The sequence below is a fragment of the Melanostigma gelatinosum genome (assembly GCF_949748355.1).
Source record: "Melanostigma gelatinosum genome assembly, chromosome: 9".
NCBI classification, from domain to species: Eukaryota; Metazoa; Chordata; class Actinopteri; order Perciformes; family Zoarcidae; genus Melanostigma; species Melanostigma gelatinosum.
In genome coordinates, this window is record NC_136642.1 from 7039517 (window position 1) to 7063029 (window position 23513).

At 41.6% G+C, this 23513-nt stretch overlaps 4 protein-coding genes across 6 annotated transcripts in view; 3 read left to right on the plus strand and 1 right to left on the minus strand.

Moving 5' to 3' along the window:
* The window catches only part of myom3 (myomesin 3), a 48133-nt gene extending 42606 nt beyond the window's left edge, over positions 1 to 5527 (plus strand). The window contains exons 27-37 of the mRNA XM_079274761.1: positions 561 to 620; positions 1194 to 1261; positions 1661 to 1771; positions 2083 to 2170; positions 2272 to 2310; positions 2521 to 2626; positions 3776 to 3939; positions 4044 to 4080; positions 4260 to 4282; positions 4392 to 4447; positions 4539 to 5527. Coding sequence (XP_079130887.1) covers positions 561 to 620; positions 1194 to 1261; positions 1661 to 1771; positions 2083 to 2170; positions 2272 to 2310; positions 2521 to 2626; positions 3776 to 3939; positions 4044 to 4080; positions 4260 to 4282; positions 4392 to 4447; positions 4539 to 4817 — 1031 coding nt within the window. The 3' untranslated portion in view covers positions 4818 to 5527. The remainder of the gene's footprint in view (positions 1 to 560; positions 621 to 1193; positions 1262 to 1660; positions 1772 to 2082; positions 2171 to 2271; positions 2311 to 2520; positions 2627 to 3775; positions 3940 to 4043; positions 4081 to 4259; positions 4283 to 4391; positions 4448 to 4538) is intronic.
* Positions 5528 to 6223: 696 nt separating this feature from the next.
* On the plus strand, positions 6224 to 7163 carry fabp10a (fatty acid binding protein 10a, liver basic; the record flags this gene model as incomplete). Its single annotated transcript, XM_079274792.1, has 4 exons — positions 6224 to 6344; positions 6528 to 6700; positions 6917 to 7006; positions 7113 to 7163. Exons 1-4 carry the CDS (start codon positions 6278 to 6280, stop codon positions 7161 to 7163), a joined length of 381 nt encoding a protein of 126 aa, XP_079130918.1. The 5' UTR covers positions 6224 to 6277.
* Positions 7164 to 7459: 296 nt separating this feature from the next.
* Positions 7460 to 11548, plus strand: srsf10a (serine and arginine rich splicing factor 10a). 3 transcript variants are annotated; one of them, XM_079274615.1, is made up of 6 exons: positions 7460 to 7639; positions 9122 to 9226; positions 9987 to 10090; positions 10208 to 10376; positions 10773 to 10823; positions 10907 to 11548. In XM_079274615.1, the coding sequence occupies exons 1-6, from the start codon at positions 7575 to 7577 to the stop codon at positions 11181 to 11183; spliced, it is 771 nt and encodes a 256-aa protein (XP_079130741.1). In that variant the 5' UTR covers positions 7460 to 7574; the 3' UTR covers positions 11184 to 11548. The 3 variants fall into 3 exon arrangements, with proteins under 3 accessions (XP_079130741.1, XP_079130743.1, XP_079130742.1); XM_079274617.1 differs by having other exon boundaries at positions 10925 to 11548; XM_079274616.1 differs by lacking the exon at positions 9122 to 9226 and adding an exon at positions 9462 to 9750 and having other exon boundaries at positions 7502 to 7639; positions 9984 to 10090.
* A 369-nt stretch (positions 11549 to 11917) lies between these two features.
* On the minus strand, positions 11918 to 15860 carry pnrc2 (proline-rich nuclear receptor coactivator 2). Its single transcript, XM_079275146.1, has 3 exons — positions 15662 to 15860; positions 14955 to 15171; positions 11918 to 14726 (listed from the first exon to the last, which is right to left on the minus strand). Exon 3 carries the CDS (start codon positions 14701 to 14703, stop codon positions 14230 to 14232), a length of 474 nt encoding a protein of 157 aa, XP_079131272.1. The 5' UTR covers positions 14704 to 14726; positions 14955 to 15171; positions 15662 to 15860; the 3' UTR covers positions 11918 to 14229.
* Positions 15861 to 23513: the final 7653 nt, after the last annotated feature.

Genomic DNA, 23513 nt, shown 5'->3' on the forward strand with positions numbered 1-23513 from the left:
TCAAAAACAATTGAAGGAAGGATGAAAAACCACAATATTCAAGACTTTGTTGTGTCTACTTTTAAAAGTCCAAGTTCCAAGCCCCAGGAGAGACATGTAGGGCTCAATTGTTTTCGTAGAATGTGGAAAAGACATTGTTTATCAGCATTTATTTCTGATTGGAAAATATCTTTTTAATTACCTGCTTCTTTCAACAACAATTACAGGACCTGATTTGTGTCCCAATGTCTTCAGGGAAGAATGGATGAATAAATGATCCTATACTTACCTTCCCTTGTGTTGCTTTGTACGTGTTGTTGAACGACCTGATTCATAAGATTATTTTGTGTCTGTTTTTATTCTGATTTATTTCCACCATCCATTTTTGGGAACTTTCACTCAAAAGTCCACTGCCTCGCCCCACACATAAACCCCTTCTACGATTGTCCGAATCAAAATGAAGTTGAGATTATTTTGGAAGTAAAACAACCTTTTGGCGCAACAGATCGTCATCACTTCTCCCCATGTGACCTCCATGATTCTACTGTTTTGTACTCTGATATTGTTTGTGTCTCTGTCAGAGTTTCGTCAGACGCTGGCCCTGGCTCATAAAAACCGGCGTGACCATCAGAGGAAATCTGGTGAGAAGTCTCCAAACATCACCAACATATTTTATAATAAATATAATTAGATCTAACAGTTGCAATAGCTTTTTGATGGTGTTTTTGTGTCCTGACACGGCTGCTTCATCTTGTCCAAACCTCTTGAGACGAAAGGAAAGAAAGGAAGCCTCCTTTGCTACTGAACTCTGTGTTTTTATCAGCTGGGCTCTCAGATGTGATAAGGAGAAGCTATACAACTCTTTTGTGTCTGGAGGCCAATGCCCCCAATGCCCGCTTGTGCAAACAGACTGCCTTACAAACTGTCTGCTGTTCAAAGTACTCGTGACACTCAGAGTCCACACAGCACATTTAGTCTATTGCGTTCAGAATAGCATGATGCAAGCAGATATTAAAGTGGGACGTGTTTATTGCTGCATGCTGTTCTGAATTATCCCACCACTCTTATTTCAGGCAGCTGTCACTGTCAGAAATTGCCATAGATTGCCATATAACGATGCATTTGTGTTTGAGTGGTTGCTCGGGATAAATGATTGTCTGGTGGTCCCTGCTTCCAGCGGGATAATCGTGTGTTCTGTTCTCTCTGTTCCCAAGGACCGTATTTCCAGGAAGACTTGTCGTGGCGTGTAAATGAGGATTGTGAACTGATGATAAAGTGCAAGGTACATTTTTCACATCATGGATTTGATAATGGCAATAAGAGAATTAGCCTAACTTTATATTGAGAGTCCAGAAATCTTTCATCTTTCACTATACTTATAAAATCATTTATATTGGATATTTTGCTGAGTTTGTTGCTAAGTTCCCACATCATTCAGAGCAAAGACAATGTTCTACTTTCATTATTACTTATCAAAGTAATATTTTGACATTTTGGGTCATATTTTGACTTCCTGGTGCTTTTTGCACTTTTCCGGTGCGGGAGAATCATGTCAATCTTCTCGTTTACTTTCCCCAAAATGACAAACCTTAAGTTTACAGGGTTGCATTTATTACAAAGATTTCACTGTTTCATTCGTAAAACAATCAATTTTTGAGGACTTTTATTTCTCCATACTTAGGTGACAAACACAAACAAGGACACGTCACTCAAGTGGTTTAAAGAAGGTGCGGCGGTGACCCGAGTTGTGTATGACCAGTCATCAGGGGTCAGCACACTCACCATCCCGCAGGTATTTCAAACAATTCTGCTCTATTTTCAGACTACTAGAGGTGGGGAGGAGAGTTAAAGAGCTCAGGCAAGTGTGAACCAGCATTTATAAATGGTAGCTGTGTAGTGAGACAAAACAAGACAAGCAGTCAGTTAATGTTTATATGATTTCTCTTATTCTGTATTATTGTGAAATAATACCCCACGGTTCACCTTGGGGTGTATTTTAAGTTTAAATAAAAGATGAATGAAAGTGTTTGGTTGGTCTCCAGAGTCATCAATATTTCATCAGAGAACCTATGAATAAGGATTGGATGCTTTTTCCCCCCTCAGGTTACCAAGAAAGAAGCGGGTTCGTTCAGAGCTGTGGTGTCAGACGGGAGAGGAGAGGACGTCAGCGCTTTAGAGTTACTGGATGACGGTGAGACGGTGTGACGTCATTATGCATCCTCGGTATTCAGCTACCTACCACTCATCTTGCGTTTAGTGTTTATTGAGCTTCGTTGTTCTTTTTATTGACAGAGTACGACAAGCTTCTCCAGCAGCTGAGTAAACAGTGCGGTGAGTTATTCACAGCTGGAAGCTCTACGTTTGTGAAATGTGCCAATGAATTCACAGCAGATTTGCTGTGTTTGGGATGAGGATGATACAACTGAAAGCCATGTTCATTATTTCTTGGGTGTTGTTTTGGAATATGAATGCGTTTAATATGAAACTGTGGCATTAAATAACCAGGAGCTCTGCCGTGTCTCTCTCTCTCCGTCTCTGCAGCATTGTCTGCCAGCCCACTGAAGGTTCAGAGCACCGCTGTGGGTTTCGTGCTCTACTGCTCACTCAAATACTATATAACCTACCTGAAGACCAGCTGGCTCTTCAAGTGAGTCCACATGCAGAGCTCCTCTCTGACCGAAGACCCTAAGTGCATCTTCTTCCAAAAGCAAATGAAAAGGAGCTTAAAGTTCATTTTGTGTTCAGAACATCTAGCAGTGTGGTCACATTGTTTAACGCAAGCCACAGAAGTGGACTATTGCTGGAGGTAATCATCACAGCCACAGTAGCAGACTATAGAGCATAAAAAGAAGACACACATACTGACTTGACTGCTTCACATGCACACACACACACACACACAAACCCATTAAAGTTCAGAACTATTTTAATGTACTGTGACATTTCTCTTCAACGTCTAGGGCTCCTTTACTGAAGATCAGCCTCTAAAATGAGCATCAAAGTTCAACTACTGACAGCTTAAAGAGTTCAGGATTTAGAGGTGAAAGTAGAGCTGGCTCTTGATGTCTTGTCTTCATGCAAACGTTCTCATGTGGCAGCTTTATGCACATCTGGACACCGAAACACCTGGTTTATCCTACTTATCATTTTTGAAAACCCCAGAACTTCTAGAGGAGGCATAAAGTTTTTAAACATGCCAACTATATCAGTTTGAGTTTTGCATAGATGAATAAAATGATGAACAGTCCATGAAATAAGAAATATGAAAGAGAGAAAGCTGTTCCACTGGATTGATTCAGCTGGTCTGTCGTGCATGTGCATTTTATCTAATTGAAAGACTCTGTGACATTAGATTTAATACATTTTAAATTATTTAAAGGGAGAACTGAAAGATGATTATGACATGATTGAGGGTGAAATCGGTTTCCATAGTAAGGCTACTAGCACCACCTGCTGGGGGCTCTGAGGATAGCCTTTACAAAAGAGAACAAACAGCTGAAGGAAATCTGACTCGTGTGATCCAGACTGACAAGTGTTTTTTAGTCCTGAATAAAATGAGTTTTGTGTGATTCCAGTCTGAATTGTAACATGTCACTACAGCTGAATTTTCAGAGTTTATATTACTTTCCTCTGACTCATAAAGATGTGATAAGAAAGAAAAGGATGCACTTCGTTTTTTAGATCCAAGACCAGTGCTTTGGTCCAGGGGGAAAGCAGGATCGTGTCCATGCCATGTTTTGTGAGTCTCGGTGTCAAGCTGACGTACAAAGGAATGTGTTTGCTTCCTTCCGTGCAGGGAGAAGAGGATTGACCAGGAGACCAGGACAAAGCCTGGCAGCAATACGGAGAGAGTCTGGATTGAGATCTGTAACCCAACAGAGAAGGATAAAGGCAAATACACATTGGAGATGTTTGACGGCAAAGAGACACACAAACGGTATCTCGACCTGTCTGGACAAGGTGGGTGGAAGGTTTGCTCTAAAGGATCTAAAAGACAATTTCAGATTAAGAAAAGAATTCCATAGCAGATAAATAATAATCTTGATTGTTTTCCTTTTCGACAGTGTTTGATGATGCCTTGCTGGAGCACCAGAGGTTGAAGTAAGTGCTGCGCTACATGCAGTAGATGATGCGTCTAGCATGGCTTGCAGTGGCACTAACAGAAAACACTGAGCAGTCAGAGGTCACAAACTATGAGCTGAAAACATCTCAGGACAGACTGTTGTCGCCTGACGCCGTGCGATGTCATATTGATTTGCCCCTTTGTGTTCGGCCCTCAGGCAAGGGGCCATTGCTGAGAAAAGTGAGTCACGGCTTGTGTGTGAATCCTGAGATATTTCTGCCCACAACAAAGGTTAAAAGAGTCCACAGTGCGTGTCAGCAGGGAGTTATTGTCGCTTGTTTTGTTTCAGATCGGGCCAAAGTGACAAAGGGTCTTCCTGATGTGGTAGCCATCATGGAAGGCAAGGTACGACATTGTCAGGGAAGCAGTACTACTTCGAGACACATTCATACTCAATTATTCATACTTTCCTGACTGCTCCTCGTCCTCTCGTCAGTCTCTGTGTCTGACGTGCTTCATCGACGGCGAACCAGCCCCGGAGGTCACCTGGCTTCGTAACGACAAGGAGATCGCGAACCAGACCCAGTTTACCTTCACGAGGGAGCCCAAGTGCAGCACCATCACCATCAACGACGTCAACATGGCGGATTCTGGAAAATACAGCATCTTCGTGCGCAACCAGTACGGCTCCGAGAAGGTTGACGTGACCGTGAGCGTTTACAAGCACGGGGATAAGCTGCCAGCGCACGCTGTGGAGATGGGTTTTGACGCTTGAGATGGAGATTGTTCTGTCTGAATCAGGAGAGAAAGAAGAAATTGAAGGTGGATGGATTGATAGATGATGAGATGGAACGAGGCTGGGTTGTTCATGTGTTCGGAAACTTTATTGGGATTTGAAAAATGTCCATTACGGTTTGATCAATTATGTAATTGCCTGTATTGCAAACTGTCTATGTCATTTACATTCTGAACAGTGTATGCCATAGAAAATGTCAGGCTTTTCCTGCAATGGATGCAAAGTTTTGTTTATCAAAATGATTGAGCAGATTATTTTGAAAGAGGATATTGCACCAATTCCCCCAAATAACAAGTTGAATTCATAAGCAGTAAAATGCACCATTAATCAATTCAAATATATTCAATAAAAAATACACTCGGATGATTCGTTGCTATACAGACTTACTTGGTCTGCTATGTCCGCTAATTCATATTATAAGCACCTGGATGTCAGCTCACAGTAGCATAAATTAGCTAACATTAGCTTGCTGATTGAGAGAACCAGTTTGCTGACTTTTGACTCTTCTCTTCTTGTGCTACTGTCTCATTACATTTTATTGTTGAACCTTTATGATATAAGTGTCTTGTTTTAAGTGTTCACTAAGAATCTATCATAAGGAAAAGTGCAAAACCCTACCGGTCTGTAGAGCGGTTGGTAAACCAGGTTATTTGTTTCTGTGTGTTGTGAATAAAGCAACTTTAATCTTTTATTTTATTGTATTCATTCATTTTCAACAGCACTCACATATACTATATTACATCTTCAGATTCCTAATTAGTAAACTACCTCATTTGGTTAAGTATGAAATAAAATGTGGTCTGCAGCTTTCTTGCTGTATGATTTTGCAGGCAGAGATCATGTCTTGTCAAAAGCAAACAGTCCGTAGTGTCATTAACCTCCTGGGCCTCAGTCAGGAGACTCACGTTAGAGGTTAAACGACACACCGAGGAAAGGTTTCAGCCATGCATGTGGTTCATCTAATCTTCAATGAATGAGTCCTGAAATAAAATGCATGTAAATATGTCTGATAGTGCATTAAATAAATCATTTTCTCTTTTTTGATCCAGCGGGTTAAAATCCTCAAACTCCACTCGGGGCTCTGTGAACTTCCCAGTAAATGAAGATCATGTAAATAAATGTAATTTTAATTCTGAAATACAAAACAAAAAGTCCGTACATATTTCTTATCAGTTAAACTTTTGATCACACGTGACAGGAATGGCCATCTAAATTCCTCTTTGGTGGAAGCCAAGGTTTTGTCCCAACAGGAGTACGTGAACTCCAGGTTGTTCAAACAGCAGTGATTACTCCAGAGGGGGGTTGTTACTCATTAGACACTTGCTTTCCTGTATAAGAAGGTGCAGCACAACAGTCACGTCCTCCACATTGTGTTGAGCTTCAGCTGTCTCAGCCTCCAGCCCACCTTGGTGAAAGACAACCCAGATCTTCTCGAGAACATGGACTTCAATGGAACATGGCAGGTCTACTCCCAGGAGAACTACGAGGCGTTCCTCAAGGCCATGGGTGAGAAAACAAACTGGTGACTCTGGTTGGCATTTCAGAATGTAAATACATTTATATATCTTTGGAAGCTAAAGACAAAGTGGCTATTTTTATGCGGCGACATCCTATACTGTTAAATGTAACCACACAGGCGAGACTTGTAAGTGCAGGAATTAATAAAAACACATGTGCTTTGCTTACCAGAACTCTCAGAGGAGGTCATCAAGATGGCCAAGGACATCAAGCCCATTACTGAGATCAAGCAGAAAGGTAATGACTTTGTTATCACCTCCAAGACACCTGGAAAGACTGTGACCAACAACTTTACCATCGGAAAGGAGGCTGACATCACCACCATGGACGGCAAGAAGCTCAAGGTTTGTACTTGTAGTTTACCGTCGATTTTTATGTCCCATCACTGTTTTTTTCTATATGATTTCTTATCTGATTCATAGTATAATCTGTGTGTAACCTCCCCCCCCCCCCCCCCTCGAAAAATGTTATAGAGTACTGCCTACGAGTGAACCGTGTCTCATGAAGTCCTGCCTGTTCAGGTTTTTGTGATATAAATTGTCTCCTCCTCTGACCTGCAGTGCATTGTCAATCTGGAGGGTGGCAAACTGGTCTGCAACACCGGCAAAACCTGCCACATCCAAGAGATCAAGGGAGGAGAGATGGTTGAGGTGCGGTAGATACAAGAACTCACTCGTTCTGTTTCACCTTGATGTATAATGTAATGTCTCCTGGCCACAAATGAAATGTGTTTTATTTTCCTGTGGCCCCTTTCAGACCTTGACCATGGGCTCAACAACTCTCATCAGGAGGAGCAAAAAGATGTAAACTTGGCAGTGAAGAAACCAATTTCTATTTAAATAAAAATGTTACTTAATAATTGTGTTGTCTTTTTTGAGCAAATGGCACTCTTTTCCTGTACTTCCAACATCATTATTGGCTTACGTCTGACACACAACTAGTGAACATAGATGCCTGCTATGCAAAAAAGCAATGGAATCATGTAAAATGAAATAATAGAATCATTGGATCGATTAAGTTGTGTGTGTGTGTGCGCGCGCGCCCATTTACCTTCGTGACTGTACATATGTGCGCATGCGCACTGCGAAGGGACCACTTGGACCACGCAGTCCCTGTCTTGTTACCGTAACGTTAAAGCCGTTAGGGTTTGTGGAAAAGAAAATTGCTGTCGTAAACAAATTCACGGCCACATAATTACAACAACGGGCCGTTAAAAACATGGCGAGGTACCTGAGGCCGCCTAATACATCTCTCTTCGTCAGAAACATCGCAGACGACTCCAGGTATGTTGTCGTTTTAACGCTTCTGGCGTGTGCTAAGCTAACAGAATGCTAGGTAGTTAGCAAACATCACCAAAATGGCTAACTGAACGGAAGCGTTACGAGTGAATCCCAAATTAGGGATGGACGCAAAAAAAGGTGTTTGTTACGTTTTACCGAATATTGTTCCATATAAGTGCTTACGTCACATAACGTTAGTTTTAACACGTGTCCCTGCATACGGATTGCTAATACCTAAGCTAGCAAACACGAAGCTGGGAGAAGCTAACGTCACTCACTGCCTCTATATTATAAATGAGTAATGTAGCGTGACTACAATACTAGTCGGTGGTGTTTGTGTGGATCACGTTGCGTAACGTGAACATTAACGAGCGTGTCTATTTTTCAGTAGTCTATTTTTAGTTTTGCCACCAGCGTCTTCCTCTCTTCAGACGGAAAGACATTATCGTAACGTTAGCCGAACACGGACACAACACTAATGGCATGTCAAGCTAATGTTACGGTCCATTTAAATGTGGAAAACGAAATAAAGAGAAGGCAAAATGCTTCATTCAACTTTTGATATTTATTGTTATCCGATCTCAGAACGTATTAATTAAAAAACGACCAAATGATTGTCCATTAACACAGTTAAATAATAAACGTGTAATCAGACAGACTTAAAAACCTAACCTAAATATGTTCCTTGAAGGTAACCTGCAATTTGTGACTACAATTACATTATTTACTTATTAATGACTTGTTGTTGTTTAAATTTCAAACAATAACAAGTCTCTCAAAAGATACATGTTTTGTTTGCCGTTATTAATGAAACGAAAATTATACAATGTTAGTAAAGTTCACCCAGATCACATAATATATATATATATATATATATATATATATATATTTATATTATATTTATATATTTATATTATATTTATATATTTATTTATTTAAAAAACATGCAGATAGTTTGATCATTTATGGTCCAGTTGGTTTTCATGTGTGCTCGTGGAAAGAACACACGTGGAATAATCAGAAGCTACATTGCAAACCATGCTTTGCTCAAATTCGTTTGGAATCCATATACAAAATACTTGAATTGCTGATGATGAGATATAGTAGGCAGGAAACACTGTCACTCTTCAATACGTATTTCTGTTACATTATCAGTGATTTTGAGATGTTTCTGTAATAAAATCTGACACGTTGTGGTCATGTTCTAACTCCTGTGACTTTGCCACATTGTTAATAGATAATTCATGCAATTTCGATCTTTTATGTCTGCTGTGGATGTGTGAATTTGACTTTTTTTTGTACTATTACACATTTTAAACGAGAAACCGTCCTTGTGAAGTGGGAGAGTAATTTAGATTTGTCTGCCAATGCGTTTTGTCGTATGCTATGCTGGCACCGGCTCTTGTGTACATCTTACTCACTGAGCTCCGGCTAACTTCATATGACAGCCAGTGGAATAAATGTGCTTATTTCATGACACTTTAGGCCAGAGGATATACGGCGTGAGTTTGGTCGTTATGGGCCTGTAGTAGACGTCTACATTCCACTTGACTTCTATACGCGGCGGGGAAGAGGATTTGCTTACATTCAATATCCTTTATTCTTTTCATTTGGAAATGCTGTTTTAACAGAGCGATTGTGAAGCATTACATCTGACTTTTTGGTTGCTGTTGTGATTCAGCGACACTTGATAATGACACTGTGTGTGTGTTTTTTTTTTTTATGTTTTAATAATTTTATTTTCTGAGAAGTATTTGTTTCTAATAATTCATGTATTCAGATTTTAACTTATTCCTAACCAATATTTCTTCTGTTGTTGCCTTAGAATGGTAAAGATACAGTTCTGGAGGTCCCACACCAAAGAAAGTTGAAAGGCGGTTATAGAGTAGATTCAAGCACAAGACACACCCAGGCGACAAGCAATAGTGGAATTAAAGAGTGGAAAATAAAGAGAGCAAAAGCATGAAGATACAAAGAGGAGAGGCTTCCATTTGTCTACCAAAGGGAGGAAAAGCAAAGTGTTTATTGGGCAAAGACAAGCAGGAAACCTCAAGTTCTTCTGCCAAGACAATAAAGATCAAGCTGAAGGTTAAAGGTAACAAGCCAAACGTTTTGTATCCTACCGAATCTGATCATCAATATTTGTCTTGTCTTCACAATTTGAGATCACAAATGGGGCCAATGATTCAGTTTTAATGTTTTAATGATCAGGAGCTGTGTTTCATAGACTGGAGCTGTCAACCTGTGTTGCAGCCTCTTTATTTATTTTTTAAAATTGTTGTGCATGTGTGCAGCCTTCTCTGTCCCTACTTTCCAAATCTCAAAATAAAAAGCCTTAACAACACAGCACGTTTGAAGATGTCCGGGATGCAGAGGACGCTCTTCACAACCTGGACCATAAATGGGTCTGTGGGCGTCAGATCGAGATCCAGTTCGCCCAGGGGGACAGAAAGAGTATGGAAAAAGAAAAACAATCATCACTACATTTAACTTCTGTAAAGCCTCATTTGGCATTGTATGGAAACTATTGAGCTTATAAACAATTGTTCTGGTGTGTATTTTTCCATCCAGCTCCTAACCAGATGAAGACCAAGGAGCGTCACTCCCCTCGCAGTTCCTCCCGAAACGACGACGATCGGGACGGCCGCCGAAGACGATCCAGGAGCCGCAGCTACGAGCGGCGCAGGTCCCGGAGCCCCTCGTATGAGCGCCGGCCACGGAGGTCGGAAAGCCCCAGAGAGTGAGTCCTGGCAGCGTTTGCTTTATTGTACTTGGAGTAACTTTAATCGTTCAAATGTTTACTCACTTTATCTACAAATTCGTCGCAGAGTGACAGTCCTGTCCTACAATGTGTGTGGTAATTAGAGCTGGCTCAAAAATTTACTTTGCTACAACTGTGGCATCAAAATATACAGATCTAAATCAGGAAACTTTCCCAACGTTATACTATATTTAATGATTTAAAAGTTTGATATTTATCTGGATTAATTTAGCCTCTCTGGAGATGGTGTAAACCAGTTGGGTCAGTAAAAGCAGGAAGCCACACTAATTGCCTAGTTATTATAACTCATTTTTCTCTTGCACAGAATCCAAGTTACGCCCTGATGAACTGGTTTATGTTTTGTTCTCTCTACAGGTCTCAGTCCTTCAGTCGACGCAGACGGAGCAGAAGCTATGAAAATGACAAGTAGTCTAATTTCTCATCTTGTAGTATGTAAAATAAACGAGGGCCATTGTACTGCAACTTTCCAACCCACAGTTATCATTAAGTGATGTTCATCCCACCAGGTCCAGAGGGCCTCCTCGTGACCACCACAGGACACACCGTGAACACTCTGCATCCCGCTCCCCTTCAGCCTCCAGACCCGTGCCCAAAGGTAAAAAGAGCCAGTCCCGGTCCCACACCCCGGGTGAAGACTACCACCCCACCTCCAGTTCCCAGAAACCACCTGTGGGACGATCTCCATCCCGCTCCTACTCTAGATCCGTGTCCCGCTCACGGTCTCGCTCCAGGTCCTGGGCTGGACGCAAGTCTGGAGGCCACTGACTGTCTCCCCCCCCAGGCCCCGTTAATCTGTCTCAGAGGATGTTTCCGTTCAGTTATAACTAGAGTATTAGGCTCAGTTTGCTTTTCTTTATCATCACATAATGGAGTCTGTTGCCAAAAGGGGGGATGAGAGCAGCAGAGCTGATGCATTTCTTTTAGTGATTCATAAAAGCACGGCTGATAGCAGATACGTTGTTTTTGGACTTGTGTAACATCGGTTGCTGCAGGAGGAAAAATGTTAGTTTAGTTTTGGTGTTGCCAATATTTTTTGTACTTTTGATTTAGTCACATTTATGTTTATTGATGCCTCAGTTTGGTTCTATTTGTGTGTAATCTAAAAATGAATAAAAGTTATTTTACTTCAGGCCCGGACGTCAGTATTTACTAACTATGCTGTCTCAGCTATTATCCAGCAGGCAAACTGTAAACTGCAGTGATAGTATTGCAAATGGCTGTTGTATTGGATGCAGTTAGTTGCTACCTAATATGTTGTCCAGTATGCTATGTGACAATATGTTTAAGATGAACTGCATTAATGTATCATGTACTTTGTTCAGTGAGTAATGCAGTTGAATATTTCAAGTGTACCTTAGTACGGTTGTCCTAGTTTTACTTGGTATGCTTTGAAAATAAACTTTCTAAACAAATATTCTGTGACTAAGCTTGCAAGGAATGCTGTAATAGAATAATAAACAAGTGTTTGCACCAGACAAAGACTCAAGCAGACAGAAGAATAGGGGGGAGGGAAAGGGATTTATTTCTTTTTTTTGGTAAAATTTTGTAATTGTTTCACAGAGTGCTTTCTTTAACAATTGCTTCTTTTTAACTAATTGATACTAATTGTAAACGGGGCATTTTCTTTCCATTGTCAGTGACATTTCAGAGGGGACAAATTAACAGCCAATTCACTTTACACTGTTTCAAATTTAGAGTAAGGAGACTGCCATGCACAACTCGATCAGGACAAGAAAGAAAAAATGTTTACATGAACAACCAATAGTAAGTAGAATTTAAAACATTAGGCCAAGTTCAGTCGTCAGCTGGCGGAAGAACAGCTGACGACTGAAGATGGGTCTGATGAAAAAAAAAAAAAAAAGTCAACGTGTGGCATTGCCATCAAAGGAAAAATAGTTTCAGCATGGATTTCAACTTAGGCACAAACAGGTCGACTCGAGATTAAAAACTTCCATAACATAAGCACATTCAGAACTCAAATTGATACATAGGCATGTCTCCTCTAGGATCCAATCGATGTTTTGCAGTTTCACTTAATTTGCACTAAGCATGTCACCCTACACTGCAGAATACAAAACAATAAAAAACATGTGCAAGACCTCTGGAAAGATAACAGTGCAGGGGTACTGAGAAATGCTATCTGCAGCTTTGTTTTTTAACAAAAATATTCTTCAGTATTGAAGTCAAGACATTGAAGTAAAGACACATCCTTAGCATGTCTCATACATTCAGTGTTATTACTAAAAATACTTTTGTCAGACAGGCCTCAAACTCTGCCTGCAAATGTACATATGCTACAAGTACTTTATACATTTCATTATTTACATGGCTCTTGAACACTGAACAAGCTCTCATACTTTGTTTTGTCATCTTTAGGCTGGCAATAAAACGGCTCCAATTCTGCAAGGGGAAAGCAAAAAGAGCCTCAATAGAGAATTCAGTGAAAAGAAAAAATAAGAGTATCTAGAGGGAGATAGTCAAATAAACCTCCATTTCAATAGCATCATGGCCTGTAACTTATTAAAAACTAGTCTGATTGCAGTGCAAGAGGGTAAACAAGAGGCAAATGTGTGTTGATTATGGGATGGTCAACTACTGAAACCTATTTTGTAAACAAACAACCTCATGTTGAGGCCACTTCAGAAACCCTCCTCCGCTCTGCTTTACGAATGCATGCAGCCAACAGGACCATGTCACATGACTCAAGAGAGTGAAACTCAAACTTAAGCCTGGCCCTCTTCCGCATGTTGGAGCTGCAGCACCGTCTTGGAAAAAAAAAGGCAGAGACCGAGGAGCAATGACAGTGCTGATTGAAACCAGGTGAACGGTTAGAAGAGACTCTTTCACCACACGGGCTCGTAAGGTTTAAGCGGCAACAATGCCAACCGCATTGAAGATGTCCAAAAGAAGAAAATTAAAAAAGAGAAACTAAATACAGCAAAAACATTGCTTTGGTTACACAGCACTTTCTTATATCTTTCAACCACAACAATCAAGGGCTTGTACAAAATAATGCTATGATAGAGTGTTATGGGCCTCGGACAAGCTCAACTCCTATAGTGCACGTGCGCACAGCGCAATAAAAAAAAAAAAAAAAGTACAGGAATAGACAGTCCGAGGCCTGTGTGCCATGGTCTCTTATTACCCTTCAGTTCGAGGTTATACTTTTGACCTGGACAGCTCCAGTAAGAAAGCTTTTTTCCCTGCAGAATTGCAGTTTGAGTGTCCTTTCCATCCCAAACAAGGGTTGTTACACATTAAAGAAAAGAGGGTGGGCCCTAGTCAAAAAAACCAAAAACGCTACAAATGTGAGTTTGCTTTAGCACCTGAAGCTTTACAATTGACCAAAAAGGCTAATCATAAAACGTATGTAAATGAAAATGCATTATCTGTCCACAGAAATAGACCGTAAAAGTGATGGGAGTTTACCTGACCTATACTATAACCGTTGTTTGGGGGGGAAAACAGCACACTCAAAATCTGCTTTTGATAGCCAACATTAAAAAGAACAAAACAAAGAGAAGTAGAAGGGATATCCAGTTTGTCATTAGTCACAGAAAACTGACTCCACTAACAGGCATTACCGACCAGCAAGGCTCCAAGGCTGTAATATCTAGAAACATTAGCTTAAAAATTTTGTGTTGAATGACCATTTCACAGCAAACGTTGCCGCAAATGCCACCGAACACAGAGGTCAATCTAAAAAACCGCTAAAAGTATTACAGCACTGAGGTGTTCCTGGTGGGTAGGTTGTCCTCAAGAGAGTCCCAGTTCATTTGTGGGCTTTTTCAATCAAGTGTGGGTATCCCTCTCAGGCCTGCACTTTGAGCAGGCTCTTGAGCTGGAAGGCCATCATCTCCCGGTGGTCACAGGAGCCCATTGGGAAGGACACCCAGTGGCTGGGGGGCTTAGGCAACACGCTCGGCAAGGGCGGCTCGCTGAACTTGGGCCCGGCATAGCTCGGACTTCCCGGTGTGGCCAGGAGCGTGTTGAGGTGAGACACCGCACCCTCCCAGTTCTGACCATAGCTGGTGGAAAAGCGGACAGAAGCACTCTTCTCTGCAGACGCGGCCTGCCGCGCCTCAGGCGACCTGTGGTAGGCTGCGACTTTGTCGCTCCGGCGGTGGCCGTGGTGGTGAAGGCCACCAGCCCCTCCTGCAGACACTGCTGCTCCTACGTTCGGGTCACGGCTCCTCTGCTTAGCCCGGCCCACTTGGTGGTTCTTCTTGGGCAAAGGGCGCTCGGGGTGGGAAACTGGAATGTTGTATCTCTCTCCACCTCCCATACTGCTTCTGCACTATGTGTCACCTGCGTTGATATGAAATATACATTGTTACTGAAAGTGCTCGGAAACATTAAATCGTGATCAGAGCTCGGTATCATTGTTATTGACAAGGGTAAAACCCGGTAATGCGTAATCAGTCAATGAAAACAAGTACAGAGGGTTACGTGCGGAGACACCAGGCAGCTTGAGTCACTCCTCCTCCTCCCTCCCCCACACACACACAACCCGAGATCAAAACAGCCCCAGCTCACCTCTTTGTTGTCAGAAAGTCGATGCACCAGAGATCTCTCTTCAATCGTTCACCTCCAATCGGGCCCCAGGTCCTCGAAGTAGTTATCTGTCTACTTCTCGCTGTACTTCTTCTGTGTCCAGCGAGGTCTAAAGTTCTCATGTGCCAAAGAGCGTTGTTTTCCCGTAGAGCCGAGCTGAACATCAATTCACACTCGGCACACGATGCTCCAAGAAGGCCTTTTTTTGGGGGGGGGAAGAAAATGTCAGTTAGAGATGCTAAATTGACTTTCCCGGTTCTCTTCCATCGTTTAGTGCACGGAGGACGTGTATTTCAGAGTGCGTATTTCAGAGTGCGTCATTGCGGCGAATACTGCTAAAAAAGAAAGCAGGTAGCCATCCGTTCTTAAAACATTACAAGTGTACAAAACTGTTAATGTCGGCCATTATCACAACAAAGTATTTTCTTAAGCAAACTGCGAAATGTTATTCTACTTCTCAAGCTTTGTTCCTGCCAAGTCGCTTTATGGAAAGATAATTTCCGGGTTTAAAAAACAAACAATAAAATACCATGATAATCCCGACGGACGTGTTTTTAATTAATAACCTAAACTATAGGTTTATTAAATTACATGTTTACAGTCTCAGTTACACTAGTTTTGGAAGCGAACCATAACAAAGGAACTGTGAGCTCAATATGGCGACGAGGCACAAAAACACCTTCTCTTACCGACTTCCTCGAGCTTGGTTGTCGAAGAGCCCTTCGTCCAAGAAAATATGCGATAAGCCTTTATATGTGATCCCTCGGCGGACTATGTGAGGAAGCACAGCAAAGCTATATTTCCTACAAAAATCCCCGTCACCCTCGAAAGCTTAATGTGGTGTTTTAACAGTAGCCGCGCGCGACGCCGTTGACACTCTCCCCCGACTCCGTCTGAATTGCAACAAAATGGAAGCCACAGCGGAGATATGTAGCTCGCTCAAGCCCGGATCCGACCAATCACGTTCCAAGTTCGAAACCGCGCAGCCAATCAGCGAAGAGACAGCCAGACCGCATTCACGCCTGTTGCCAGACCGGTGACGTCAATCGCTGACACTCTTCTCCATTCCTTTGTTGGACCTCGGGTATTTCCTGAGAGAAGTGAGGAAAACAACGACGAGAAAAACACTTTAACCATAACTGTTCCGCTTTCACGCTATCTTACGTAACAAAAACTTCACGGTTACATGCAACGTAATGATGAGGTTTGGGGGAACAATATGTACATATATATTTGTATTATGTATTGTCAATCCCTCGTTCAAATAAGGTAAACACGTCGAGAGTTTAGATTTATTGATGAAGCCTACTTCATAGCTTTTCTGTTGTATGAAAACGGAGTTGTTCCACAGTTCCTGTTTGTGTGGGTTAACTGGTGTGCTGCGAAACAGCTGCAACAGGCTGTAATGAGAGCCTACGCAACAGCTCTTCTGTGAGCTGCTGCCCATCCCCCACGTCTCAGACCTCTGGTTCAGACAAAATCCTTGACCATTTTATTGAAACAAATTCATGAACCCTCATATCAATGTCCACCTGCTGCGAGAGTATATGACAACGGGAAAGAACAAGTGAGATTTTCCTGTTTTGATCCCTGTCTATGTTAAGATATTAGGCTTTTAATTGAATAGATAAGGTGCATTGTGTTGTTACAACTTTTGTGCCACAATCCAGTGTCTAACTCAAGAGTTATTAAACTACTACGATGCAAAATGAGTATCATGTAAACGTCACGCTGTCATAAATCTGTAGTGACATGTGAGCCACAACACCTCAAATGGTGAATGGACTCCAGATGTGTGTGGGGGTTGCTAAAAAAAGACTAGCGTTTAGCCGAACTAACTGACTGAGAACACACAAAGCGATACCCGTTTACCCCCTGAATCATTTTTGTGTTATTGGTTTCATTGTTAAAGCCTATTATATGGCCTGGAGTTTTCTGGTATTACTTGTATTGCTATTCAGCTTTAAGGCTTCATATATATATCACTTTTATATATTCTTATAACACTAAATTAATGTTGAAAAATGCAGTCCTTACACTGGAAGATGCTGGTTTTATGGGAGTCTACAGGTCCAAGTCGGAAGAATACAAAACAACTAGCGTGATAGATGAACTCGTAAATCCACGGTTAAAGTGACTTTCCCCTCTACCTTGTGTAAAGCGTCATCAAAGTTGCACAACACATTTGGTTTCAGCCAGTGTTTACAGCTGCAGGCCATGGAAGGACACTCCCCAAAGCAAAGCAACCTTTGTAAGGGGGCAGTTCCCATCAAGAGTCAACTATGTATGGAAAGTAGGTCATGGAGAGGCTTCTGCGGGTGGTACAGATTATGTAAGGTGGACGTATCTCCACATTTAACCGGTTGTAAAGGCTTCTTTACAAACGCCCCTGGTCGCGTGATCTCGTCATATATAGTGACTGTACGGTAGGCCATCCTCGGAAGTGGAATGGAAGATATATTCAAAACAACAGTGGTGTACAAAGGCTGTTGTTTCCTTCTCACACACCATAGATAGGCTGCATATACAGACGTATCACTGTCTCATAGGCCATTTATAGTTATTTGGTGTCACGGGCTCACATGAATCTGAAGAGTGTGAGAAGAGTTGTGAAACCCACCCACACACAGTGACGTGCAAGAACAGAAGCAGAACCAGTTTCACACCCGTCAGCAGTACGTTTGTACCATATCCAAGATCGTATGTACGGTAACACCAGAAGCAAATATGTTCAAACGAAATCTCTTTTCTTGGTTGCCAATTTTTTTTCAATGTATTTTTCCAGTCTAGTTCAGCGAACGGATAGAGACACAAAGGAGCCTGAATGCACTCCTTTAAAGAACCTACACCAATTATTGAATATCTGCGGTCTAGTCAAAGACACTCACAACTTGTATTTACATCTCTGTCGTCTACAGCAGCGGTTCCCAAACTTTTTAGGCCGCGCACCCCCTTCTACATCCCGACCGGGTTCGCGCACCCCCCCCCCCCCTTAAAAAAAAAAAAAAAAAAAAGCAACAGAGCCTTTTAAGCCTTCATAGCCGCATAAGAATCGGACCAATGAGAGAACAGTTTGCTCGCGCGTGGCATTTGTTTACAAGATTTAGTCCGCTGTTAAATGTTGCAGTGTGAACACAAACCGAACAAAGGAGCAACTGCAACAAAGCAAACAAACTGAAGGTGTGAAAACGCCCTGAAACACTGCAACAAAGTTTCAATAACTTTCAGTGACACAAGGCGTCACTTTTAAAGAGCAATACGGATGCGAGCACACACGCACAGGCTCAGAGGCAGATTATCACATTTAATTTACAATTAATGAGCGACTAATGTAGCCAGGATGTCTTCGGACAAAGCATCGATGCGGCGCGACACATTGTTGTTGGACACCGGGATCATGTCCAACTTTTTTGCTTCTTTCCCCCCAATCATACATTCCACCATCTCTCTGGCAGCTGGCGAGCTCACGTCTTCGGCGATTGTGTGCGGTAGCCCCTTTCTCGCTATTCTGTAACCAGATATGAAGCCCGTAGTGCGTCATTTATAGACCAACACATGAATGAGACTCCAGTTGTTTTTGGCTGTTTTGTAACTCCTCCAATTTCGATATAAACAATGTAAGGGGCTTTTGACTTGCACTGGCATGCTTGGTGTTCAGGTGGCGACGTAAATAAGAGCTTCAGACTGTTAGCCAGAACCTCACTGCACACCACGCACTGTGGCTTTGGGGAATCTGCGTTGCCAATCCAAGTGAAGCCCAGACACACATACTTTTCATCATATTTCCTCTTTTTTCCCAGTCTGATGCTCACTCTCGTTTCCTCTTTTTTCACCTTGACTCCGCGATGGGCCGATGTGCTCCCGACTTGTCTGTGCTATCCCTTCCTCCTTTTCGGTCTCCTCTGTCTCATCTTCCTCTGACTCTGGCTCGATTTCTTCTCCCAACGCACCTCTCCGTTCCCCTCGCCTCCGATTCCTCTCTCTCTCTCTGTCCCTCTCCTCTTTTACGACTGATAGCTTCAGATGTCCCACCTGACAGTTTTTAAATTAAAATTACATTTTTTTTTATATTTAATATTATTACACCATCAGACCGCCATTACACTTTTCCTCTCGCGCACCCCCTAGAGGCAGCTCGCGCACCCCCAGGGGTGCACGCACCCCACTTTGGGAATCCCTGGTCTACAGCATAGAAATAAAAAAGAACACTTTAGATTAGATAAGCAACACAAATACCAGTGCCAATACCTAAACCGTATCCCCTACTGATATGACCCCATGGCTGTTGAAAAAACAAATAATTAAATGAAAAAAATACATATAAACAATACAATTGAGAGCATTGGGGGGTTATTATCATGTGTCTGTTTTCCGTTACACCCTCCTTCAAGCAGGCCATCCAGCTATGGAGAATCAAGTGTTTGGCCCACATCACATTGATGGAAGTTTGTTGGATGCTCTCGCTCAACATTTAGTTTTTTAGGTGCTGAGATGTCCTTCAGATGCATTTCAAATCTTAAATGTCTTCTGCCATTGCCATTGTTCACTGCCATGTTTAAACAACCCAACACACTTCTTTTTCTAACTGCTCTGTGAAGGAAGAGGGTAAAACACAGCCCCAGGAGAACAAAGTGCTTTCTAAAAATGAGATTGTGTCACCGGATGATGTAATCCAATAATTAAACATTTCAGGCTTTCTTCTGTCCTGTGGTCTGTGCTCGTGAGCTGCACCTGGCCGGACAGTGACTGAGAAGAAATCTCATTGAAGCTGTGCTGTCTGCTCCTAATCACATTTCCTGCCTTCTGGCCTGCTGAATGCATCAGCAGAGGACACAGTGCACCAGATATCGCCGCCTGATTATTAGATAGAATATAAACATGACATCAAAAACATATCTCTTTCTGACCTATTCCCTGGTCTTTTGTGAGTTCCAGTTTCTATTTCATTTAGCATACTTTTCTCTAAAATAGGATGCTAACTCATTTCAGAATGCCTCAGGTTTGTGATCTGATTGAATTGTTATTGAGCTACAAATGCACTTAACTTTCACCACTGGGCTTTAAGCCAAATTAAACAGCCTTCATTTGTGAAGGAAGTGCTTGTTGAGTTCAGATTTTGTATCGATGCAGAATGATAAAGATTCAAAACTGAGCAACCTTTCATTATGTCCACCAGTTCATGGCTGCTTAGCATTGACCCCTGTTGTACTGCAAGCAGTATTACACCCTGACCCACACTGACGTCACTGAGCATTAGTCAGTAATGAAATGTAAAAGAACAATTTAAATCCTCGCGAATTTGCAGCGAAGGCTGGTTTTCACACCTCAGCACTCACTGCAGGCAGATTGGATGTAAACAACAATCAAACAACTGAAGCAGTCAAATGTTTGTTATCTTGTATGTGCTTTCTGTCCACATGACGACAAGCAACATATAAAATGTAAAAATATCATAAACCATCATGTGATGAAGTGTGTGACTGCATTTGTGATGCTAGATGCTGTCTGTCAAATGCAGATGAGTGGAAAGTATTCGAAAGAGGTGGAAGGAAAAACAGTTTCTGCATGAATGGAAATGATTCAACAGTCTTTTATAGCCATCTTGGTTATGAATTTGAGTAGTTTGCGACAATAATCTTAACTCATGGTCCACTTATCAGGTTATTAATGACTCCCAGGTCAGGAGTAAATATTTTTGAGGTCACTTCATTCATGTTTTTTTTAATAAAGGGTGATGTGTTTTCTTCTTTCTTTCACACCTGCTTAAGTGCTCTCCTCCCCTGTGTCCATCATGACCCTAAATGTATTCATGTTTTATCTTCTCCATTTCACCTCTATTACCTATAATCAGACATATAAAATTGGACTTTACTGCCATTCTCAGTTTCATCACAGACTCCAGCTGTCCTTCTAATACATTTGGGCTCTTTCATCTCTTTCCATCTGGTTCTATCTCTCTCTCTCTCTCTCTCGCTCACTCTCCCTCCCTCTCTCCCTCATGTCATCACAGCCTCCCTCCTTATCGTCTCCCCTCAGTCATGCACTTTGCCATCAGTCAGGTTTGTAGGTCTGTGCGATCATGCTGGGGTTGTTGTGCTGCTGAGGGACCTAATTCAAATCCCCTAAATTAAGAAGAAAAGCATAAAACTCCACACAAGGTAAGCTCTTCAAAGGTTATTACAGGTTTAAAATCCAGTGACATTGAGTAATAATTTCCTAATTTGCTGTTAAATTGTCATTGTGATATCTCTGTGAAATGAAATTTATGTTCAAAAATATGTTTTTATTGTCCGTCATTCATTAAGTGTATTTGTGCAGCAAATCTGCTACTTTAGTCCAGTTTTATAATGCTTCTTTTTTTGCTGCTCCTACAAACACCAGACATTTCTTTTTTGTTCTTCTCGTGCCAGAAGGGCTTGCTATATTTTGAAACAATGTGGCACGCCGAAACAGTGACTCAAGGGGTTATTGCCACATTATTGCAGTTTGAATGTTGCCAGTGAAGCGACTAAAATGGACGCCTGCATGTTTTTCTTATTATAAATGAAGTTTTATGTACACGGCTGTTGGTGCTTTTTTTGAAGAGGCAATCAGCTTTATAAGAATGATGGTTCTTAACAGTCAAAACACAGCACTCTGTCAATGAAAATTCACCACAAGGGAGGAAAGAGCCTGACGTGGTGAAATATCCACAAGTGCTTGCACCCATATGGCCCAGTGGAATTGTGAAATACTGTCCCTCATGTCAATAACATGAGGGCCTTTCTGGAAAGTAATTTACTTCCACCACTTCTGCTCATATATGCTTTTAAAATGAAGTTTCAAATGTGTGATGAAAAACAGAAATAATGGTCACTGGAAACAGAATAAAGGGGAAACATTGGATTGAAGGCCACGGTGACCTGATTGGCTCTTTCGACATGAACTGCGCCTCGCCTGGAGAGTGGACGAGAGCTGGAGGAAGCTTTGGCAAAAAACTGCGTTCAATTCAGACTGTCCTCAGCTGCCTTTAAAATAAACAGGAAGCCATAGAAATAATTGTATCCGATTAGATCCGATCTGTACTTGTACTTGCTGCTTGTAGTTAACAGACCTCAAGCGGATGTATTCATGTGTATCTGCACGGTATGCCATCCTTTGCTATTGTTATGTCTATCTGTGAAACACTTTGATGCTTGTTTTGTGTTGTATAAAACAGCTTTATTATTATTATCAATCAGACAGCATGAGTTTTTAGATTAAACCTTCATTGCACACCATGAGACTAATAGCAAACAATCGAGCGTTAAATATTATAATTACACAGAAAAAATAGGGGTTTTGGGGTCTTTGGGATGCTTTGGGTCATGCAACTGGCTCTCGTGAGGTCATCGTTGACAACGTGTGGATGACGCCAGAGCAAGTCAGGCTCATGTCGGACACAAATCTAACCAGCATGCATTGTGCGCCGATCGTCGGTGATCGAGTCTGCGCAGTAGCCTACTGACTCATCTGGAACGAGCCTATTGTGTTCCCTTTAGTTTGTAATCACTTATGCATCATATACAACTACTCTCCTTGATCACCTTTAATGATTCTTTTTGTGTTATTTTCTCACTGTTTCCCAGCTTTTTTTCTTTCAAACTTAGTCATTTCCATTCATGTGATTGTATCATGTTTTTGCTTATAATATATAATCTCTATAATTTAAGCCTCACTGGGTAAGCAGTTATAGGTGGCCGGCCACTCTCTGTTTATCACAGCATTATTTATTTTGATCAAATCCTTTCACATCGGCTTCCCACACTTAGTTTCATCTGTTGATTGCACAAAGGTGATGCACTTCACAGGAGATTGTTCATCTCTGCGGTGACTTCAGCCACCGATGTACATTTGTTCGTTCCAATATAATCCCCTCTCATACCAAAAGGGGGCAGTCTTCATCCTGTTGGTTATGATAATAGGCCAACAACATGAGTTTGCTATTATGTTCATCTCTGCAGACAACTGAACGCACTCAGTAAAATCCCTGCAAAAGTGATTGTGGAAATATGGATTCATTATTAATTCTCTGGTCCAGCTCAGTTCATAAAAAATCACTGAAAGGGATAGTTCAAATCAAAAAAAATAATCACAAAATACATATCTTCCTCTTGCTTGAAGTGCTGTTGATCAATCTGGATTGTTTTGGTGTGAGCTGCCTGGTTTTGGAGATAACATCCGTAGAGATGTCTGTTTTTTTTCTCAACTATTATGACAGTATGTGAGCCAAAAATAATTAATTTGAAAAACTCAACAGCATTGTTTGTCAGAGTTTCATTGGACACACTTGGTCAAATGAAGGTGCAGGCTATCACTCGACCATTTGTGAGCTGCGTGCATAAAAGCTCTTAAAACAAGTTGCCATGCTTTAGGTGCAGCTAAAGCTACTGAGTGATACCATCCCACTCAACGCACCATGAGCACGCTGGTTGTATTAAATGTCTCTACATATTATGGATAAAGGTGCAACCATTTTGCTTTTTGGGATTTTCAAACAAAATCCGTTCATTATTCCTTCAG

Bases quoted from the DNA above. Each gene is read 5' to 3' on its own strand.
- pnrc2 (XM_079275146.1), bottom strand. From the start codon at position 14,703: ATGGGAGGTGGAGAGAGATACAACATTCCAGTTTCCCACCCCGAGCGC.
- srsf10a (XM_079274615.1), top strand. From the start codon at position 7,575: ATGGCGAGGTACCTGAGGCCGCCTAATACATCTCTCTTCGTCAGAAAC. The intron at 10,091-10,207 runs GTATGGAAAAAG...TTTTCCATCCAG, and splicing joins CGCCCAGGGGGACAGAAAGA to CTCCTAACCAGATGAAGACC. The intron at 10,824-10,906 runs GTAGTCTAATTT...GTTATCATTAAG, and splicing joins AGAAGCTATGAAAATGACAA to TGATGTTCATCCCACCAGGT.